The following is a 16,864-nucleotide window of genomic DNA, read 5'->3' on the forward strand; positions in this document are numbered from 1 at the left end:
CATAACCTCACCCTAGGACATTCCACTTCTTATCTCTATGTCATCAATATACTACTACACATTATGCATTATATTAATGTAAAATTTTTATTTGTTCTCCCAAAAAATTACAAGCTATATTTATCATGCTTTTATCACATTTTTACACCTGTCTACTGAATCTAGGCTTCATACCATGGAGCTGTAGTATTCTTCACTTGCATTTTACTTACTTAAAACTCTTTCACTTGCTCAGACATTCGGCACTTACACATTTCTTTAAATTTCATGTTTGTATGATTTATTGTACAGACAATGGCAGTAACATTTAACAAACACTTATATTTGCATATCATCTTCACAATCAGATTTCTTTGAGGTACACATTGTGGTGTTCTATTTCTTTGCATTATTTGCTACGTGTAACTTGGCCTTTGAGCAAAGGCAACTCTACCAGTGGGTTGGTTTGTACTCGAGGCAGAGTTGATTTACACAGTCTTTAACAAATTTCTGACATGTACTACTGGGACTTTATTTCTATCTATTATATTCAGGGACTTAGACTGGGCAGGACTTGCTTGGTTGGTGGAATTTTGGGTGTTAACTAACCAGGCGGCTTTTGTTAAATGCTGCTTTTAATTTTTGAAAGATCCCCCACCTAAGGCTTTTAACTGGCTTTTTAGTAGTTTATTGTACTTCTCTACTTTGCTGGTAGCTGGTGTGTGGTAGGGGATATGATATATTTACTCAATGCCGTGGTCTCTAGCTCTTCTTTAGCTCAGGTTGTTCTTGAAATGAGTCTTATTGTCTGACTTAATCTTTCCAGGGGTACCATGCCTCCAAGGACCCGCTTTTCAAGGCCCAGGATGGTGTTACGGGCCGTAGCATGAGACACAGGGTAGGTTTCCAACTATTTTGTGGTGGCTTCCACCATTGTGAGCACGTAGCGCTTGCCTTGCCATGTCTGGGGCAGTGGGATGTAGTTAATTTAGGTGTCTCTATACTTGTACTTGGACTACTGCTCACCATACCATAGGGGCTTCATTTTCTTGGCTTGTTTGGTGGCAGCACACGTCTTACAGGTGTGGGTAACTTGTGAAATATTGTCTATGGTTAAATTTACTCTTCAGTCTCATGCTCACTTATAGGTGGCATCTCTACCCTGATGGCTTGAGGCTTATCGAGCTAATAACTTTCTTTTGTGTTTTTAATTTAAGTCTATTTTGGACACTTCTATTTTTGAAGCCTGGTCTACTTGTTCATTGTTTTGGTGCTTTTTATTAGTTTTATTCTTGGGGACATGGGCATTTACATGGTGGATCCTTACAGGTAGATTTGTTATTCTGGTAGCGATGTCTTTTCCCTTTTCAGCAGCCTAAATTGTTTTTTTTTTACGCTGTCAGTTAGCCTCTCTCTACTTCTCCAGCCATCCCCACAGAGTGTTTGCTACTATTTATGAATCAGTGTAGAGGTAGAGCTTTGGCTACTTCTCTTTTTCTGTGATGTTCAGGGCTAGTTGAACACCTTTGAGTTCTGAGAGTTGGCTTGATCTATTTTTCTGTTTAGGCTTCTGTGACTTGTAGTGTAGGGCTCCATATGGCTGCTTTCCACTTCCGATTCATCCCTAGGATGCAACAGGAACCATCACTGGAAAGAGCATAGCGTGTTTCCTCTGCTGGCAGTTGGTTATATGGAGGAGCTTTTTGAGCACATGTCACTGGTTCTTGTTCTTTATCTGTGACAACAAAGTTTTCACTTTCGGGCCAATTTGTAATTACCTCTAAAATCCCAGGGCGATTCAGTTTACCTATACGGGCGCGCTGTGTGATGAGAGAAATCCACTTGCTCCATGTAGCACTGGTGCCATGGTGGGTGGAAGGAACCTTGCCTTTGAACATCCACCCCAGCAGTGGCAGTCGGGGTGCCAGGAGGAGCTGTGCTTCTGTACCAATCACTTCTGAGGCAGCCTGGGCTTTTTTATAGGCAGCTAAGATTTTTTTCTCTGTTAGAGTGTAGTTAGCTTTGGACCTTCTGTAGCTTCGACTCCAAAATATCAGTGGTCGACTCTGAGTTTCTCCAGTACTTTCTGTTAAAGGCTCCAGGACAAACCATGGTTCTTAGTTGTAGATTAGAGCATGTACTTTTCTTCTGGTCTTGCCTTGACTGGGCTAAGGGCTACTGCATGAGTGATCTGACCGTGTTCAGGAATGTGCATGCTTCAAAAGCATGTGGCACCTAGGAATGCTTGTGCCTTGAAGGCACAGAACAAAATATCCAGCATAAACAGAACACACGATTAAGAATACAAACATCATAATGTCACCCCAAGAAAATTAGGTAAAGGGTGACAGATTTATGAGACCTGATGTCTGCCTCATTACCTGCCGGCCGCTCTCTGCGCTGTGCCCGCCTCCGGCTCTGCCCTCCCTCCCCGCCTGGCTCGCGTCGCCCAGCCCCTCGGCTCCCCAGAGCCGCTTTTCCCTGCTTTTCCCCCTGCAGTTATGGCGAGAATGCAGAAACCTTTTTTTTTTTTTTTTTTTTTTTTTTTTTTTTCCCTGCGCAGGGACGTGGCGGGCTCTCGGCCGCCCGCACGGTTCTTATGGCCTTGCTGTGACCGTATCTTTTCACTGCTGAGGTTCCATTCAGGCATTCGATATACTGAAAACCACATGATAAACGTAAGAACTCTTCGGTCAGTTTCAGGAGCTTAGTTTACTATTTGTCTCATAAACCGTGAAGCATGAGGAAAATCATGCCTAAGTTTTCACCTTAGACCAGAAGGAAACGTTTCTTTTTCTCAAACCTGCCAATGTCTGACTCTCAGAGTATTGTATCAGTGGCGAATCCGCACAGGACTTTTTCAGTAATAAACTGAACACCCTTTATTTTCTATCCTAGTGTCACCAGCATTTGCTTCCCATTCACCCTTTTATTTTCTGTCTTTATTGTTTGCTTCAAATTAAATTCCAAACGTCATGGTGATATACAAAAGCATTATATTTCCATTAGTAATTACTTTTAACTGGATTCAAGTTATTAACATATGTCAAATGCACAACAAAAATGGCTCTGCCAGCCGTGTTGCTGTGCACCCCCGTGTTTTCAAAGGCTTGGCACAATTCTGAATGGAGACTCTTTCCTCCATGGAATATGTTTTCTTTTCACATGGGTGTGTTGCAAATGATGACATTTCTGTTTGTTATTTTGGTATAACTTCATGACTGAAAATCAGTCATTATGGCTTTTCAACCCATGCCTCATTTCTTTTGGCTATGCCTGCAGTCCTCCATTTGTAGCTCAGGACCCACTGGCTCTATGGAATTAACGTAATTCCAATATGGAGAATTTGCCCGAGTTCATAATGGCTAAATACACACATTATTCCTCACACAGAGACAGAGGGAAGTCCTTGAAAGTGAAGTGCTCAGAAAGATCTCTGTGAACTCTGGCAACCCTTTTTCTCATTGACTCTGGCATTTTTTTCCTGCCTTAGTCACAGTGACTCCAGCAGAGTAAGTCTGAAAAAATGATGGGGTCTAAAAATATAATGGTGAAGTAATTGTTTCACAGCATCTTTCAGCTCAGATATTTTATATAAGAATGTCTCAGCCTGGCCCTGAAGGCCTATGATTCCTTTTTATATCTTCCTTTATATGACCTGCCATTCCCTGTGTTTCACATGTATTATCTTAATCTCTGCAGGTACAGGGAAGGGTTTCAGTTCACTTTCTTTGCTGGTGGACATTTTGTTCCATTTCATGCACGTTTTCCAGCAGCATTTTATAACACAGGCAGACACTGAGGACAGCTAACCATGTACTAAAGGAATTCTCCACAATGGCAGGGATACAGTCCATGGAGTATCCATTGCCCATCACTCATTTGTCCATCTACCACTCCCACTCACCTGCTCCTCAACCTTTTGATTTGTAATGCTAAAGCAAATCTCAAAACATGAAAAATGGTTTGCCTAGAGAAAGCAACTACTATACACAAAGAAGAAAACTGCATTTGCAGCTCCCTAATTCATCCATGTCCTAAGACATCCCTCTGACTCAATGAGTCTCCAGCTACAAAGCACTAAAATCTAAAGGATCACCTGGATGAGATTATCAGCTATTGCTCTTACCCTCTTTATTTACTAGCCTCTGTCACAGTCGGGATATTGGTCCAGAAAAAAGTTTCCTGTTAATTACTCATTTCTTCAGGCATTATAATTATGTCTCCAGCATGCAATTCAAAGAGAGCAGAATCTCAAGGCTGTCCTGCTCATAACACCCATTAATTTCTCCGCACTCTTGGATCCCTGCTGATATTACTAACTTAAGAAACAAGTTCTGCTACTGCACTGTGTATTCTTCTGACCTTTCCAGACTTACAGCTTCTGTGTTCCCAATGGTAGCTTAACAGAGCTTGTGTGTGCCTCAAGTTCGAAGGGACCACCACCAGATGATCCTGCTACCCAAGGGGAAGGTAAAAAAAAAAAACCAACAAAAAAAAAAAACCCCAACAACCCAAAAGACCAAAACCAAACCACAAACTACAGCTAAGACCATTCACCTTGTAAGGACAATAAGTACATGTGGTAACATGAAAATAATAAAAATCTAAACCCAAACATACTTGAAGATTAAGAACCCATCTTTACTTTCATTAGTGTCAAATGCCAACAAAAATTCCTGTCTTCATCCACTGGTGTGGCTGACAGTGATAACCCTTGAAAGCCTTTCTATGTACTCAAGCATGCCAAGGCCTAAAGAATTGATAAAACAAGAACAGATTACAATTTTTCCTCCACTTTGGTTTTAGCTCCATTTTCTTTCTTCTCCTTCCTTCCTTCCTTCCTTGTAATGATAATATGGCTCGGGGAGCCATAGCTGATGCAGCTTCTGTCAATGTTGTTCACCTCTCAGGAACAACAGTTTGTCTAAGGGTCTGAGGTGTCCCCAATCTCCCACTGATGATGACATTCAAACCATGCCAGCATGGTCCAGAACACAATTTTTCAAGTGTCTTGGATTAGTTTTAGAAGACCAAATTACTCTGAGATATAAATAATTTTATTTTTTGATGTCTGACTGAAGACCTCTTCACTGTGTGTGAAAAAAAGTAAAAATGCCTTAAACTAATACACACACACAGAGTAAAGAACAAAGTCAATTTTTTTTTTTTCATCAATATCTGTTCTCAGAAAGGTTTTGGCCCACTCCATTTTTTGCTGACTTTTTTGCTTTCCCAGGAAAGATTTCCTTCCCAGCGCCTCCTAACTATGGACATATCCAGGTTTCACACTATAGATTTTCAATTGCCAAATTAAATGCCATGACAATGAAGAAGGGAGGACACAACAGGTGCCCCAACCCTTAACCAAGGGTACAGGGAGGAGTGTTCAACATTCCAGGAAGCTGAGTCTGTGAGGACAGTCATCCCTTGCCCTACCCTGTTTGTTCTGCTCCCTACAGATGCTCACTCATGCCCTGAGTTTAAAAGGCCTTATGTGCCCTCAGCACACTCAGGAGCCCTAAGAGCAGTAGCAGCAGACACATTAGTATTGTGTAGGCAGGGACTTGTTCTGCTGAGCTGCAACAAGTCTGAAGTTTGGTAGGTCTTGCTTGAAAATTCCTTAGCTAAGTGTTAAAAGTTGCTAAACTGTGCCGGCTGGTTGGATCACACAAGTGTTATTACATTTGAAACTCGGATGAAAGATGATGTCACTGAGGGCAAGTAAGGCATGGGTGTAACACTGTAATAGGAGTGTAATCATGGTTGCAGGGAGCATTTACACCTCTTTCCTGTGGAACATCTATGTGGGAATGCAGCACATCATGTAAAGGCCCTCACCAAAATCTCCCTGGAAATCACCACGTGAAGCCAGGAGAGGGGCTCTGGTGCCCAAGTGTGAGAGCTGTGCTTCCTTCAGCTGCCTGAGAAGGACTGACCACAGCCCAGCAGCCGTATTTGTGTGGCTGGCTCTCATGCTAATGCCTCCTAACAAAATTGCTTGGGAACTACTGCTGTGCTACCTCTCCTTAATGCAGACATACCTAAATATAACCCGCAGCTTATTTTCGTAGGAACAAGTATTGGCAGGTCCTGATCTGCAGATGGGAATGTTTGATAGCTCTCAGGTGTACTGCCAGCCCTTGGCTGTGGTTCCCGTGCTCCTTGCTAATGCCAAGAGGTCTTTATGAAAACTGCAAAAGTTGGACAGATTTCGGTATCTGAAGGGAAGCAGCTTGCAGGGAGGGCTCAGATTGCAGGTTTGTGATGCAGTGTGGCCGGCTGGGGTGCCCATAAGGTGAGAAGGATTGAAATCATTCATATGAAGTAGACCTTACGGTGGTGCCTTCTCCAGAAGTATCTCTGGAGATCCTGGTATTACTTTCCTTCACTAATTGAATAATGAATTCTACCTCGCTCCAGTCTCACTGGGAAAACCAAACTACATGTGACAGCCTATGTAGTGTCTTCTCAATAATATTTTTCCACAATACCCTCTATCTAAAATAGGATTATTTCCCTTCTTCATGTGCTCAGCTAGAGGCAAAACTGCCACTTCTGCCTTTTGGGTAGTCTTTCACCACATTTTTTCTCTGCCTGAGTACATCCGTTTATTCTTTTTTAACTATCTGTTCTGACTGCAGAACAGCTCTTTTTAAAATTGCCAGATACACCTTAACTTTCCAAAATATTGCTCCTGTATGTATTTCTTTCACATAAAGAAGAATATGTGCTCCAAGCAGCAATTCTGCATCAGTGAAGCTGGTTTATCTCTTTGCTTCAAAACCATTAAAAAAAAAAGCTTCTCTTTTATGAAATGTCTGAAGTTACTTCAGTTTAAATTACTAAATTGTAGGTGAAGATCAGAAGATGACATGTATATACTTAGTAGACTTTTTTGGAAATGAGGAAAGGGCAGCAACTGCTGGGAGAAAAGCCAGAAAACTGGAATATTGAACATTTTAGCCACCTCAATTTTACCACCAACAAATGTGAATGAAGACTCTGTGAAGCCACAAATGAGAGCTGGATTATTTACATTTCCTTCAGTGAAAATTACTGAAATAAATGTGCTCAAAGCAACAAGAATAAGCAAAAAGGAATTTTTCATTTTGCTGACATGTCACTCATGGTCTGTGCTTTTCCTCTGTCTATATGCAATGAAGTCTCTAGGCAACTGCCAAATTTCATATCTTCCCAGCAATTGCTACCTTATTACATTATGCAGCCAAATCAATGGGAAGGTTCATTCATAGTTTTACATAAACAGGATAAAGGCTTCAAAACATTTTACCTTCAATTTCTGAAGGTATATCTGCAATACCCACATCCACTCCATTTCATCCCTGTATCCTTACTTCGTGTTACGTAGTATTGCCAAACAGGACCTCGAAAGTCACAATTTGATTAGCTCTTCTCTCAATTAATTTCCCCTTAAAGCATTACAGAGCTCGGGTGCATTTTTACTGCAACCTTTTTTATGACATTTTATCATTATGGGGCGGAGGTCACAATTTTCCCCTTTGTTGCATTTATTCATAATTTCACATTCCCTGAAACACAATTTTACAGCAAGCTAAATCTCTCATCTTATACACATTTTAGCATTTATAAAATAGCCACTGGAAATGAAACCATGACACAGAAACAGAATTACATTTCCCTAAAACGATCTACTTATACACTCTGAATTTCTGGTTGCTAACATGTATTTAAATGTTGTATTCACATTAAATGCTATATCAGGTAATACCAAAAGGCTGGCTGTAGTGCAGTCTTTGTGATTCTTAAACAACTAGAAAGACGATGGATAATACACTTTTTTTTCGTAGCCAGTTACAGTTTAATGAAATATTAAGCCAGAGCTCTGTTCTGCTCAGCATATTACACCATCTTCCACCAGATACCAGCACAGGTTCACTCCTTCCTGGTTCTTCAGGAATGACCTATGGCCTACCTCTCCCCTTGTTAAAACTCAGGTTATCACGAATTGCTCTAATTTCTGTCATAAAAGTATTTCCTTATTTCAGTGGTTGCTGTAAAATGCACAAGTAATAATTAGGTGGGTTTTATTTAGAGTGAGAAGGGGGTTTAGAATTCAGAGACTTTAGCTAGATCTTTGTGCAGCCATATTCTGTGAGACACATTAAAAAAATCCAAACAGTAATATGGTTTACAATTCTACTACTTTTACAGAAAATATAAAACAAGACAATATTTTTTGGGAAGGAAGAGCAGGATTACTAAACTGCGATGCTACTCCTTGCAAATCTTAAATTACCAGAGACAAAGATAATTTCCATAAACAACAGAAGTGCAGGAGATTGCTTTCTTTTACAAAGCTGCAGTTTTGTAGCATAAGGTTTCAAATTACTATGTACTTCAAAATAACATGGAACATAACAAGCAAATAGCTTGATTTACTTAAGATTTGGTAGAAAAATTCGTATGGAAAACAAACAAAAAGAAAACACCCCACACAGGGCAGTAGAGTAACTTTGCCTCCCTTGTACTGAAATCCCAGGAAGACAAAATAAACCAACTCTCTGTTCATCAATCTCCAGATATTAAAAAAATTGCTTATGTTTCTATAAAAAGTGGAATAGGTGATTGTACGAGACACTATTTCACTAGACTTTAGCGTTTTAGTAGGTAAAACACATGGTCAAAGGAACCGGTTCTTAATCCATATTCAGAGCTGAAAAAGGAGTTTGTGTTACTTCCTCCTCTTCAAAATCAATTTAAACTGTCAAAATAGCTTCAAATCGTCAGATTTCAACTTTGACCCCAAGAAAACCCTCTAAAGAATAAGACTGAGTTGTTGCTGTAACATTTATGTCAAAAGGAAATTTTTAATTTGCAAGGAAAAACAAAAGTTTCTCCCTTCAGAGGTCTCTCCAGCAGCAGCACACGGGATTTATCGCCTCTCCTTTAACTCAAATCGCGTGTTTGCCGCAGGAAACTCTCCCGAACGCAAGTACCTGCTCTTCTCCCCCCTCACCGGGGAAACCGGGCGATTTGGTGGCAGAAATTCCGAGGAAAACACACTTTTGTTGGTCCAAAGAAACACAAATCGAGCACACCGAAGGGCTCCCCGGCCGAGCGGCGGGGCGGGCTCTGCAGCGCACCAATCACGGCGCGGCTCCGCTCTAAAAATACGAGCATCTGACCCGGGCCAGCCCAATTGTGTTCGCCCGCTCCGCCGAGGAAGCCGCCGCGATGTCCGAGACCGCTCCCACCGCCGCCCCCGATGCGCCCGCGCCCGGCGCCAAGGCCGCCGCCAAGAAGCCGAAGAAGGCGGCGAGCGGCTCCAAAGCCCGCAAGCCCGCGGGGCCCAGCGTCACCGAGCTGATCACCAAGGCCGTGTCCGCCTCCAAGGAGCGCAAGGGGCTCTCGCTCGCCGCGCTCAAGAAGGCGCTGGCCGCCGGCGGCTACGACGTGGAGAAGAACAACAGCCGCATCAAGCTGGGGCTCAAGAGCCTCGTCAGCAAGGGCACCCTGGTGCAGACCAAGGGCACCGGCGCCTCCGGCTCTTTCCGCCTCAACAAGAAGCCAGGAGAAGTGAAGGAAAAAGCCCCCAAAAAAAGAGCCTCTGCAGCCAAGCCCAAGAAGCCGGCGGCGAAGAAACCCGCCAGCGCCGCCAAGAAGCCCAAGAAAGCGGCGGCGGTGAAGAAGAGCCCCAAGAAGGCGAAGAAGCCGGCGGCTGCAGCGGCCAAGAAAGCGGCCAAGAGCCCCAAGAAAGCCGCCAAGGCTGGGCGCCCCAAGAAGGCAGCGAAGAGCCCGGCCAAGGCGAAAGCGGTGAAGCCCAAAGCGGCCAAGCCCAAGGCGGCCAAACCCAAAGCGGCCAAGGCGAAGAAGGCGGCTCCCAAAAAGAAGTAAATTGTTCCAGGAGAGTTTTGTCCTACGTGTTTTGTTATCCAACGGCTCTTTTAAGAGCCACCCACACTTTCCCTAAAGGAGCTGATGCACCGAGGTCGTCCGTAACCTGCAGCAGGGGTCCAGCAATTCGTAAGTCGTCAAGAGGTCAATTGTGTCTTGTGTCTTTTGTTTCCTAGGGATTACCGAAAGAAAGACTTAAGAACGCGGTAGAACGCGGCGACTTTAGGGAAGTGTAGACTTTTGTTTTTCCTCCAAGTGATTACTTTGACTACCAAGAAACAAATGTTTTATAATGATTTGATAAAAAATCGGATGTACGTTTTTTTAAAGATATATTTTGTAACAAAATAATGCAATTGCCAGGCACGCTACTACTGAGCCATGTCTAATCTATTGAATTATTTCTCTTAAAGTTATCTCCGTAAATGCCTTTGTCTGTTGGGGGGGGAAGAGGGAAGGGTTTCTTTACTGACATAAAAATAGCCGTGATCTTTCCCAATCCCTTTGTTCCTGATGAGAAAGAAAGCTTTAAGTATTGAAAAAGCCCGCCCTGCCCAAGGATTGGCCAGCGGAAATCCCGGCCCGCTGCCCTTCCCCCTCCCTTCCCCGAAGACGCTCACGCCTTTCTCTGGAACTGTATCAGCCACTCGGAGAAGAAAAGAGGCGAAAAAGGGAGGTGGGACAGGAGCTCAACAAATGGTGTCCGTATGTTCTCAGACGTAAGAACTAAACGGAAAATATCCCATACCAGGAAGAAATTGCACGGAGAGGAGGACGATTTGGCAAGACTTTGTTAACAAAAAAATGGAAAACACTGCTACTTTATCCAACCAAAAATAAAAAATAAGTTGAAACAAGAATTGAGTAGTTAATACATAAACGGCTTTCTCTGTTGTTTAGATAACTCAGCTCTCTTAGGACTTTGTGGGTGGCTCTGAAAAGAGCCTTTGGGTTTTTTCCAGGAAAGCAAATGCGCCGCTTTAGCCTTACAGGTTCACTTGGCTTTGGCCTTGTGGCTGTCGGTCTTCTTGGGCAGCAGCACGGCCTGGATGTTGGGCAGCACGCCGCCCTGCGCGATGGTCACCTTGCCCAGCAGCTTGTTGAGCTCCTCGTCGTTGCGGATGGCGAGCTGCAGGTGGCGGGGGATGATGCGCGTCTTCTTGTTGTCGCGGGCCGCGTTGCCCGCCAGCTCCAGGATCTCGGCCGTCAGGTACTCCAGCACGGCCGCCAGGTACACCGGCGCGCCGGCGCCCACGCGCTCCGCGTAGTTGCCCTTGCGCAGCAGCCGGTGCACGCGGCCCACGGGGAACTGCAGCCCGGCCCGCGACGAGCGCGACTTGGCCTTGGCGCGCGCCTTGCCGCCCTGCTTCCCGCGACCCGACATCTTCCCGCGCTCGCTCGCTGCCCCGGCACAGGAACGCGCAGCACGGCAGAGCAGCACTCAGCGCTCCCCGGCCCCGCACTCGCTTTACTGCCTCGACCCTTCGCTGATAGGCTGAGAAGTAGGTCTTGTGCAGGCAGCCAATGAGAAGGCGAATCCAAATTTGACCAATCAGACGCGAATATTGTGGAGCGCTGACATCACTTTGTGGTCTGACCAATGAAAGCGCGCAGGACACGAGCCGCTCATTTGCATAGATGCGCTATAAATACGTGGCACGCAGCTGCGCTCCTCACTTCCCTCCCGGGTTTTTCTGCGGGCGCTCCGTTGTCGCAGCAGTTGAGTCGCTACAGCCATGCCCGAGCCGGCCAAGTCCGCTTATTGTGATTTCTCAGATTGGATTTCAGATATCCAGTGGGAAGAGGCATTCTCCAAACTCTTCTTTATCAGCTTGAAATGATAGCTTTTGCTATCTTGCCAAGTGCTTTAGTACAAACTCTGAAACACAGGTTGCTTATCCTGAGTGCCTGTATATGTCTAATACCTCGAAAGATTAATAAACCATTGTATATCCAGTCTCAAGACTTTTCCAAGTTTTCCTGGGTCACCAGAGTAGCACAAAGAAGTGTGCACATATTGACAGTTGACGATGGTCACCAGCAGAATTTGTCAGTGGCCATTCTGTGTATAATCAGTGTGAGGTATTTTCACCCCAGTTCAAACTCCAGCTGTGATGGGAAAGCCCTGCTGCCTGATTTAAAGTAGCAGCTCAGTGCTGCCTTTTGGCTTCCCAGCTCACAAGGGCTCCTTTTGCTTTTCCTCTGTGTGTGTGCTGCATGTTGCACACTTCACTGGGAGCCAGCACAGAAACACAGAGAATTTTTTTTAATAGATTGTTTCTAGGCCTATGAAACTCTTCACTAAACAGAAAACAAAATGTTGCTGGTTATTTCTTTCAATTTTGGTATGAATGATAAGGCAGTCTTAGGGGGCTGTGATGTGGACATAGCATTTGACATCAGATCTGATTGCAACATAACTCTAATTTTTCTAACAGTGCTGAGAAGAAAGTCTCTCAACTGACAAAGAGCTACCACCATGGAAATTTTTTCAACTTGTTCTTCTTACCAAAAGTAAAGGTAGTAGGATTTAAGCTCAGCAAAAATATCAAATCTTAAAAATTTCATGCCACAAGAGGATGAACATTCAAAACCACTCACACAAATAGTGTGAGTATAAAATCATGAGACAGTTTATTCTTCCATAATTCCTGTTCCTTACTGTTCTTTCCTATTTCTTTCAGAGCAGCTCCCTTTGTGTTCCTAAAGAAACCCTCCCCAGATGAGATGACCCAGCCCCAGTGAGAGGGCACGGTGTTCAAATACATCATCCTGCTAGAGCAGGCGTTATTGCTGCTGCCACCAAAGCATGAAGGAACAAAGCAGATGCCCCCTCAAACAGTTTTTCTGCCCTGGGTTCCTCTTTGTAGATGAGTTTCCCATTCACAGAGTGAAAAGTTTCCCTATGCAGTGTGCAGAGCAGATAGAGATGGGTGTCTCCAAGGAGGAACCCCCTACACCAGACTGCAACCCAAATTATATCTGTGCCACCCATCATCCAACCCCCAAATCCAGTAATTTAATTCTTGGTAGTGGTCCCTTGATGTCTCATTGATTTTCTTGGTCACTGGGCTGGACTCTTTTTGAAGTTATCTCATTCTTGGGATTTGTTCCTTGGTCCATCTTCATTCTGCTTCTGTCTTGCCAGTTTCAGCTTGTTCAGTGTTTGTGGCACCACTTTTATCAAAAAGTTTACACTCTCATCAGCCCTAGGGCTCTCATGTGCCCTAGGGCTCCAACTTGCTGATCTTCCAGAGAAAAGCAAAGGTATTAATCCCAACAATTCTCAATACTGAGAAGTGTTTGAATACATAACCTATAAACAGGCCCTTGATGTGGTCTTTTAATGCTGCCCTCCTTGTTTACCTTCAAAATACCTCTTAATTCACAGCATCTGAAATATGGGGAATATTTTCTCTTCATAATACAACCATTTCTGTCAAAATAATTTTTTATAGCAGCAATTTTTTCTATCTCGGATGATCAGAGTGACATTACAGCTTAGTAAATAACCAGCAAAAAAAGAACACTGAAGAACAATACAACCAGTTACAAAAAATTCCCCTATTTTATTTTAAATAGAATAATAAAATTATTATCACTCCTGGAAGAATGTATATCTTCTCTAGGTGACCATCCCTGCAGTAAAATTTATGTTTATTAATCATCACTTTTAAAAAAGAAAACACCCTCTCTTTTTATTTCTGCAAAAGTGAAATACACCAGCTGGGCAAACAGATATCTGTATTCTCTAGTTAACAGACCGAACAGTGAATCAGAAATGAGAAACAGATGCCATATGCCTGGACCAAAACATGAACAGATCACAGACTGTCTGTAAGAATTTTTTGCTACTTTCTGGGGTTTTGAGGTTTTTGCAGGACTTTTTTTTTGTTTTGGTGGGGTGTTTTCTTTTGTTTGTTTGGGTTTTTTAACATTTGTGTTGTTTTTATTAATGATATAAACCAGTAGCTGTTCTCAAATCTGGATTTTTTTCCTTTAATGGCCCCAGAATACAATTACCTCACACCCAGGACAACTTATTGCAATGTCAGTTTCCCAGAGGTTTTCTTTCCCATTTTAAATAGAAAATATTATATTTTAAAATAATTACAGTTGCAGGAGAAAGTATTGACTGCAGCTAGGGAAAAATATTTGGTCTTACACACACCTTGCTGCAATGTTTTCTCTCAGTGATGAAAACTGGCTGAGGTTAGATGGTAAATGAAAAAAAACAGAGACTTGAGCTTCCAAATACCTGGTCTGAGCATTGTGGCATTCAGAGAACAGCACAGCTCAAGACATGACATAAATCTCACTGAGGAGAGGGCTGAAAGCAGATGGGAATGCAGCTGGGAACTTCTCCCTTCCCAACCCACACACCTACAAGGAAGGATGAAGATCACAATGAGCAGAGGCAGCTCTTTCCTCAAGGACTGGGGTCACAGAACCAGAGGCGTCTGTAGGTGGAAAAGGTAGTTTTGGTTAGATTTCCTTCATTCTTACAAAGAACTAAATTATTTGACTGCAGCCCTGTCAAAGTGGATGTTTCAAAAGCATTCCTTGTCAAAAATGATAGAAGGTATTAATTGGAAAAGTTCATCCTTTCATTCTTACCACTGTAAATCTCAGGAAGCAATTATGAGGATAATTCATTTTACAACTAGAAAACAAGTAGATTGAAAAGAGCTACAGAACAGATGGGAATTTTAATCCCACATAAAATCCACAACCTTTTTGTACTTGCACTCCTGCTTATATTGCATGTGGATATTTTTACTTGCAAAGGTCGTAAGAAAATGGAAGAAATAATTCCTGAAATAAGAAGAGAGAACACAGAGTGTTACCTCTGAATTCTGAACTTCAAACAGATGAAAGGATATTGACCTCCTTTTGTGTAGTATCAGAGCTGTAAGGAAATACACACATCTCTGGTATGCATCCTCTTTTCCTTTTGTAGCAAATAGCAGCCACCTCAAAAATAAAAAATCTGAACGCTACACATGATCAAGTTTTGGGGTTTTTTTCCCCCCACCCCCCTTATACTCTTGGGACACAGCAAGGTTAGTGCCTTCAGTCATTCCTCTCAGAAAAGAAGACAAAAATTACCATAGGAATGGCACAGGCCCAATCTTTCAGCCTGTAACAAACCATCTTTAATCAGAGCTGCCTCCACCTGAGCTCCCAGCACCAGCAGGCTGCACTGCCTGCATCACAGGCACTCCTGGGAGCCGGGACTCGGCTGAGCTGCCTCGGGAAGCCAAAGCTGTCTGAGGCAATTCTACTCTCTGCAGCTGGGGGCTTTTGAAATCGCTGCTACCAACCCCATGGGAGAAGGGAAACGGCCACGTTCCACAGGCACCTGGAGCTCCTGGAGCTCCAGCCCTATCTGGTACTTACATGTGATGCACAACCTCAGGGGATGGGCATGTGCTGTACTTCAGAGTCACCACAGCAGCTCACATGGCATGGTGTAAAGAGCACGGGGAAACAGCAGGAAACTGCAAAAGAGCTGGGATTAATTTACAGCATTTATCTGAACCCAATCATGCCTACTTTTCATCTTCACCCTACAGGTTTTTTTCTTGACAAAGGTAAAGTAAAAAATACTTTAACTGGTGGCTGGGGCAAAACTGAAGAGGAAATACCTTGTTTCTGGAAGCACTCGCTTTCTCCCAAAGCCAAGCGTGGGCTCCAAACTCCCCACACCAAGGAGAGAAGAGGGCGGGGATGCAGCGATCAGTGCCGGAAAAAGGAAATTAAAAGCGATCGTGCTCTTCCCAGCCTAATGCGGTGCCCCCACCGTAGTGGCACATCACATCCGACCGCTCCTTGGGGACCCTGGCACCTCCTCCCTGCCTGAAACCTTTCCCCAGTGCTCTACAATTCCGCCAAGTTTTTTTGTCTGCAAGTTTGTCTTCCCTTCCCACTCCCCTTTCTGTGAAACATGAAGGTGCAAGAGAGATTCGTTCCTATTCAGTACTCTGAAAGGACGCAATCCAGGCCGGCAAGACTTTATTGTTGCCCTCGAACAGGTACTGAACAGAGCCCGTACAGCAAACACGGAGCGGGCTGGGCAGGACCCGGGATATTTGTGCCACTACAAAAGCCCCAGTCCCCACTGCTAACACATGGAAAATCGCATTGGGGGACCGAGTCGAGGAAATAAAGAGGAAACAAAGACTCTGCGGCGGTGTCCGTGAGGGGGAAAAGGGGGATGCAGGGGACACGCGCGTATTTACACGGGAGGAATGCCCTCACATATTTTTAGCGGGACTTTATTTAAACAGGGGCTCTAAACTTAAAACCTTAAATGAATGCAAAACTTCGGCTACAATCCTTGATTCCTAGCCATATCTCCTTGTTTCATAACTGCTTAATAAGGCATAGGAATCCGTGTATTACCAGTAAAAACTAAAACTCAGAATGTTTTACATTCTTTGGCTGAAATGAGTTTGTTCAATATGCTTTTCAATTTTTCCTTTAAATTTTCAAATACTATTTTCCCTCACTTTATTTTGCATAATTCTGTGACAGTTTAAGGTATCTAAGTAAAAATAAAAACACTTTCAAGAGAATTTTTTTCCTTGTGAACTCTGCACAAATATATCCACGAAAATAAAAGGGAATCTTTCACACTTAAAAGATGATAAACTGAATTAATAAGCAAGACAAAATTATAAACGTGTATAATGTAAAAAGGTTTTAAGGCTAGCATGGTTTAATGCTCAAGCTAAATTTTCTCAGTTAATAACAACAGAAGAGTTGGAAAATCTGAAAACGGAAAGAGAATACATTACAGCTTTATATAAGAACACAAAGCATTAAGTAAGAGCAGGCCATGAAAAGGGTAGGTGGTATTTGGTAAGGGCGGGAATTTTAAAATTTGAATCAACCAATGAAATTCAGCCTTCACCCGTCCGCCTATCAGAGACTGCAGCAGTGCTATAAATACTCCCTAAGTACGGGGTGATGCTCATTGCTGCTGTTAGTCTGTACTTGACTG

The 16,864-nt window shown here is 43.3% G+C and overlaps 2 protein-coding genes across 2 annotated transcripts; one reads left to right on the forward strand and one right to left on the reverse strand.

Moving 5' to 3' along the window:
• Nucleotides 1-7,997: 7,997 nt before the first annotated feature.
• LOC121357201 (histone H1.01) lies at nt 7,998-10,715 on the forward strand. The gene has a single exon (XM_041474311.1). It carries the CDS (start codon nt 9,199-9,201, stop codon nt 9,856-9,858), a length of 660 nt encoding a protein of 219 aa, XP_041330245.1. The 5' UTR covers nt 7,998-9,198; the 3' UTR covers nt 9,859-10,715.
• A 68-nt stretch (nt 10,716-10,783) lies between these two features.
• Nucleotides 10,784-11,331, reverse strand: LOC121357205 (histone H2A-IV). Its single transcript, XM_041474316.1, has one exon. The coding sequence runs from the start codon at nt 11,240-11,242 to the stop codon at nt 10,853-10,855; it is 390 nt and encodes a 129-aa protein (XP_041330250.1). The 5' UTR covers nt 11,243-11,331; the 3' UTR covers nt 10,784-10,852.
• Between the last annotated feature and the right edge of the window lie 5,533 nt (nt 11,332-16,864).

The sequence above is a fragment of the Pyrgilauda ruficollis genome, unplaced genomic scaffold (assembly GCF_017590135.1).
Source record: "Pyrgilauda ruficollis isolate IOZ18807 unplaced genomic scaffold, ASM1759013v1 scaffold32, whole genome shotgun sequence".
Lineage (NCBI taxonomy): Eukaryota > Metazoa > Chordata > Aves > Passeriformes > Passeridae > Pyrgilauda > Pyrgilauda ruficollis.

Coding starts and splice junctions, on each gene's coding strand:
- LOC121357201 (XM_041474311.1), top strand. CDS start 9,199: ATGTCCGAGACCGCTCCCACCGCCGCCCCCGATGCGCCCGCGCCCGGC.
- LOC121357205 (XM_041474316.1), bottom strand. CDS start 11,242: ATGTCGGGTCGCGGGAAGCAGGGCGGCAAGGCGCGCGCCAAGGCCAAG.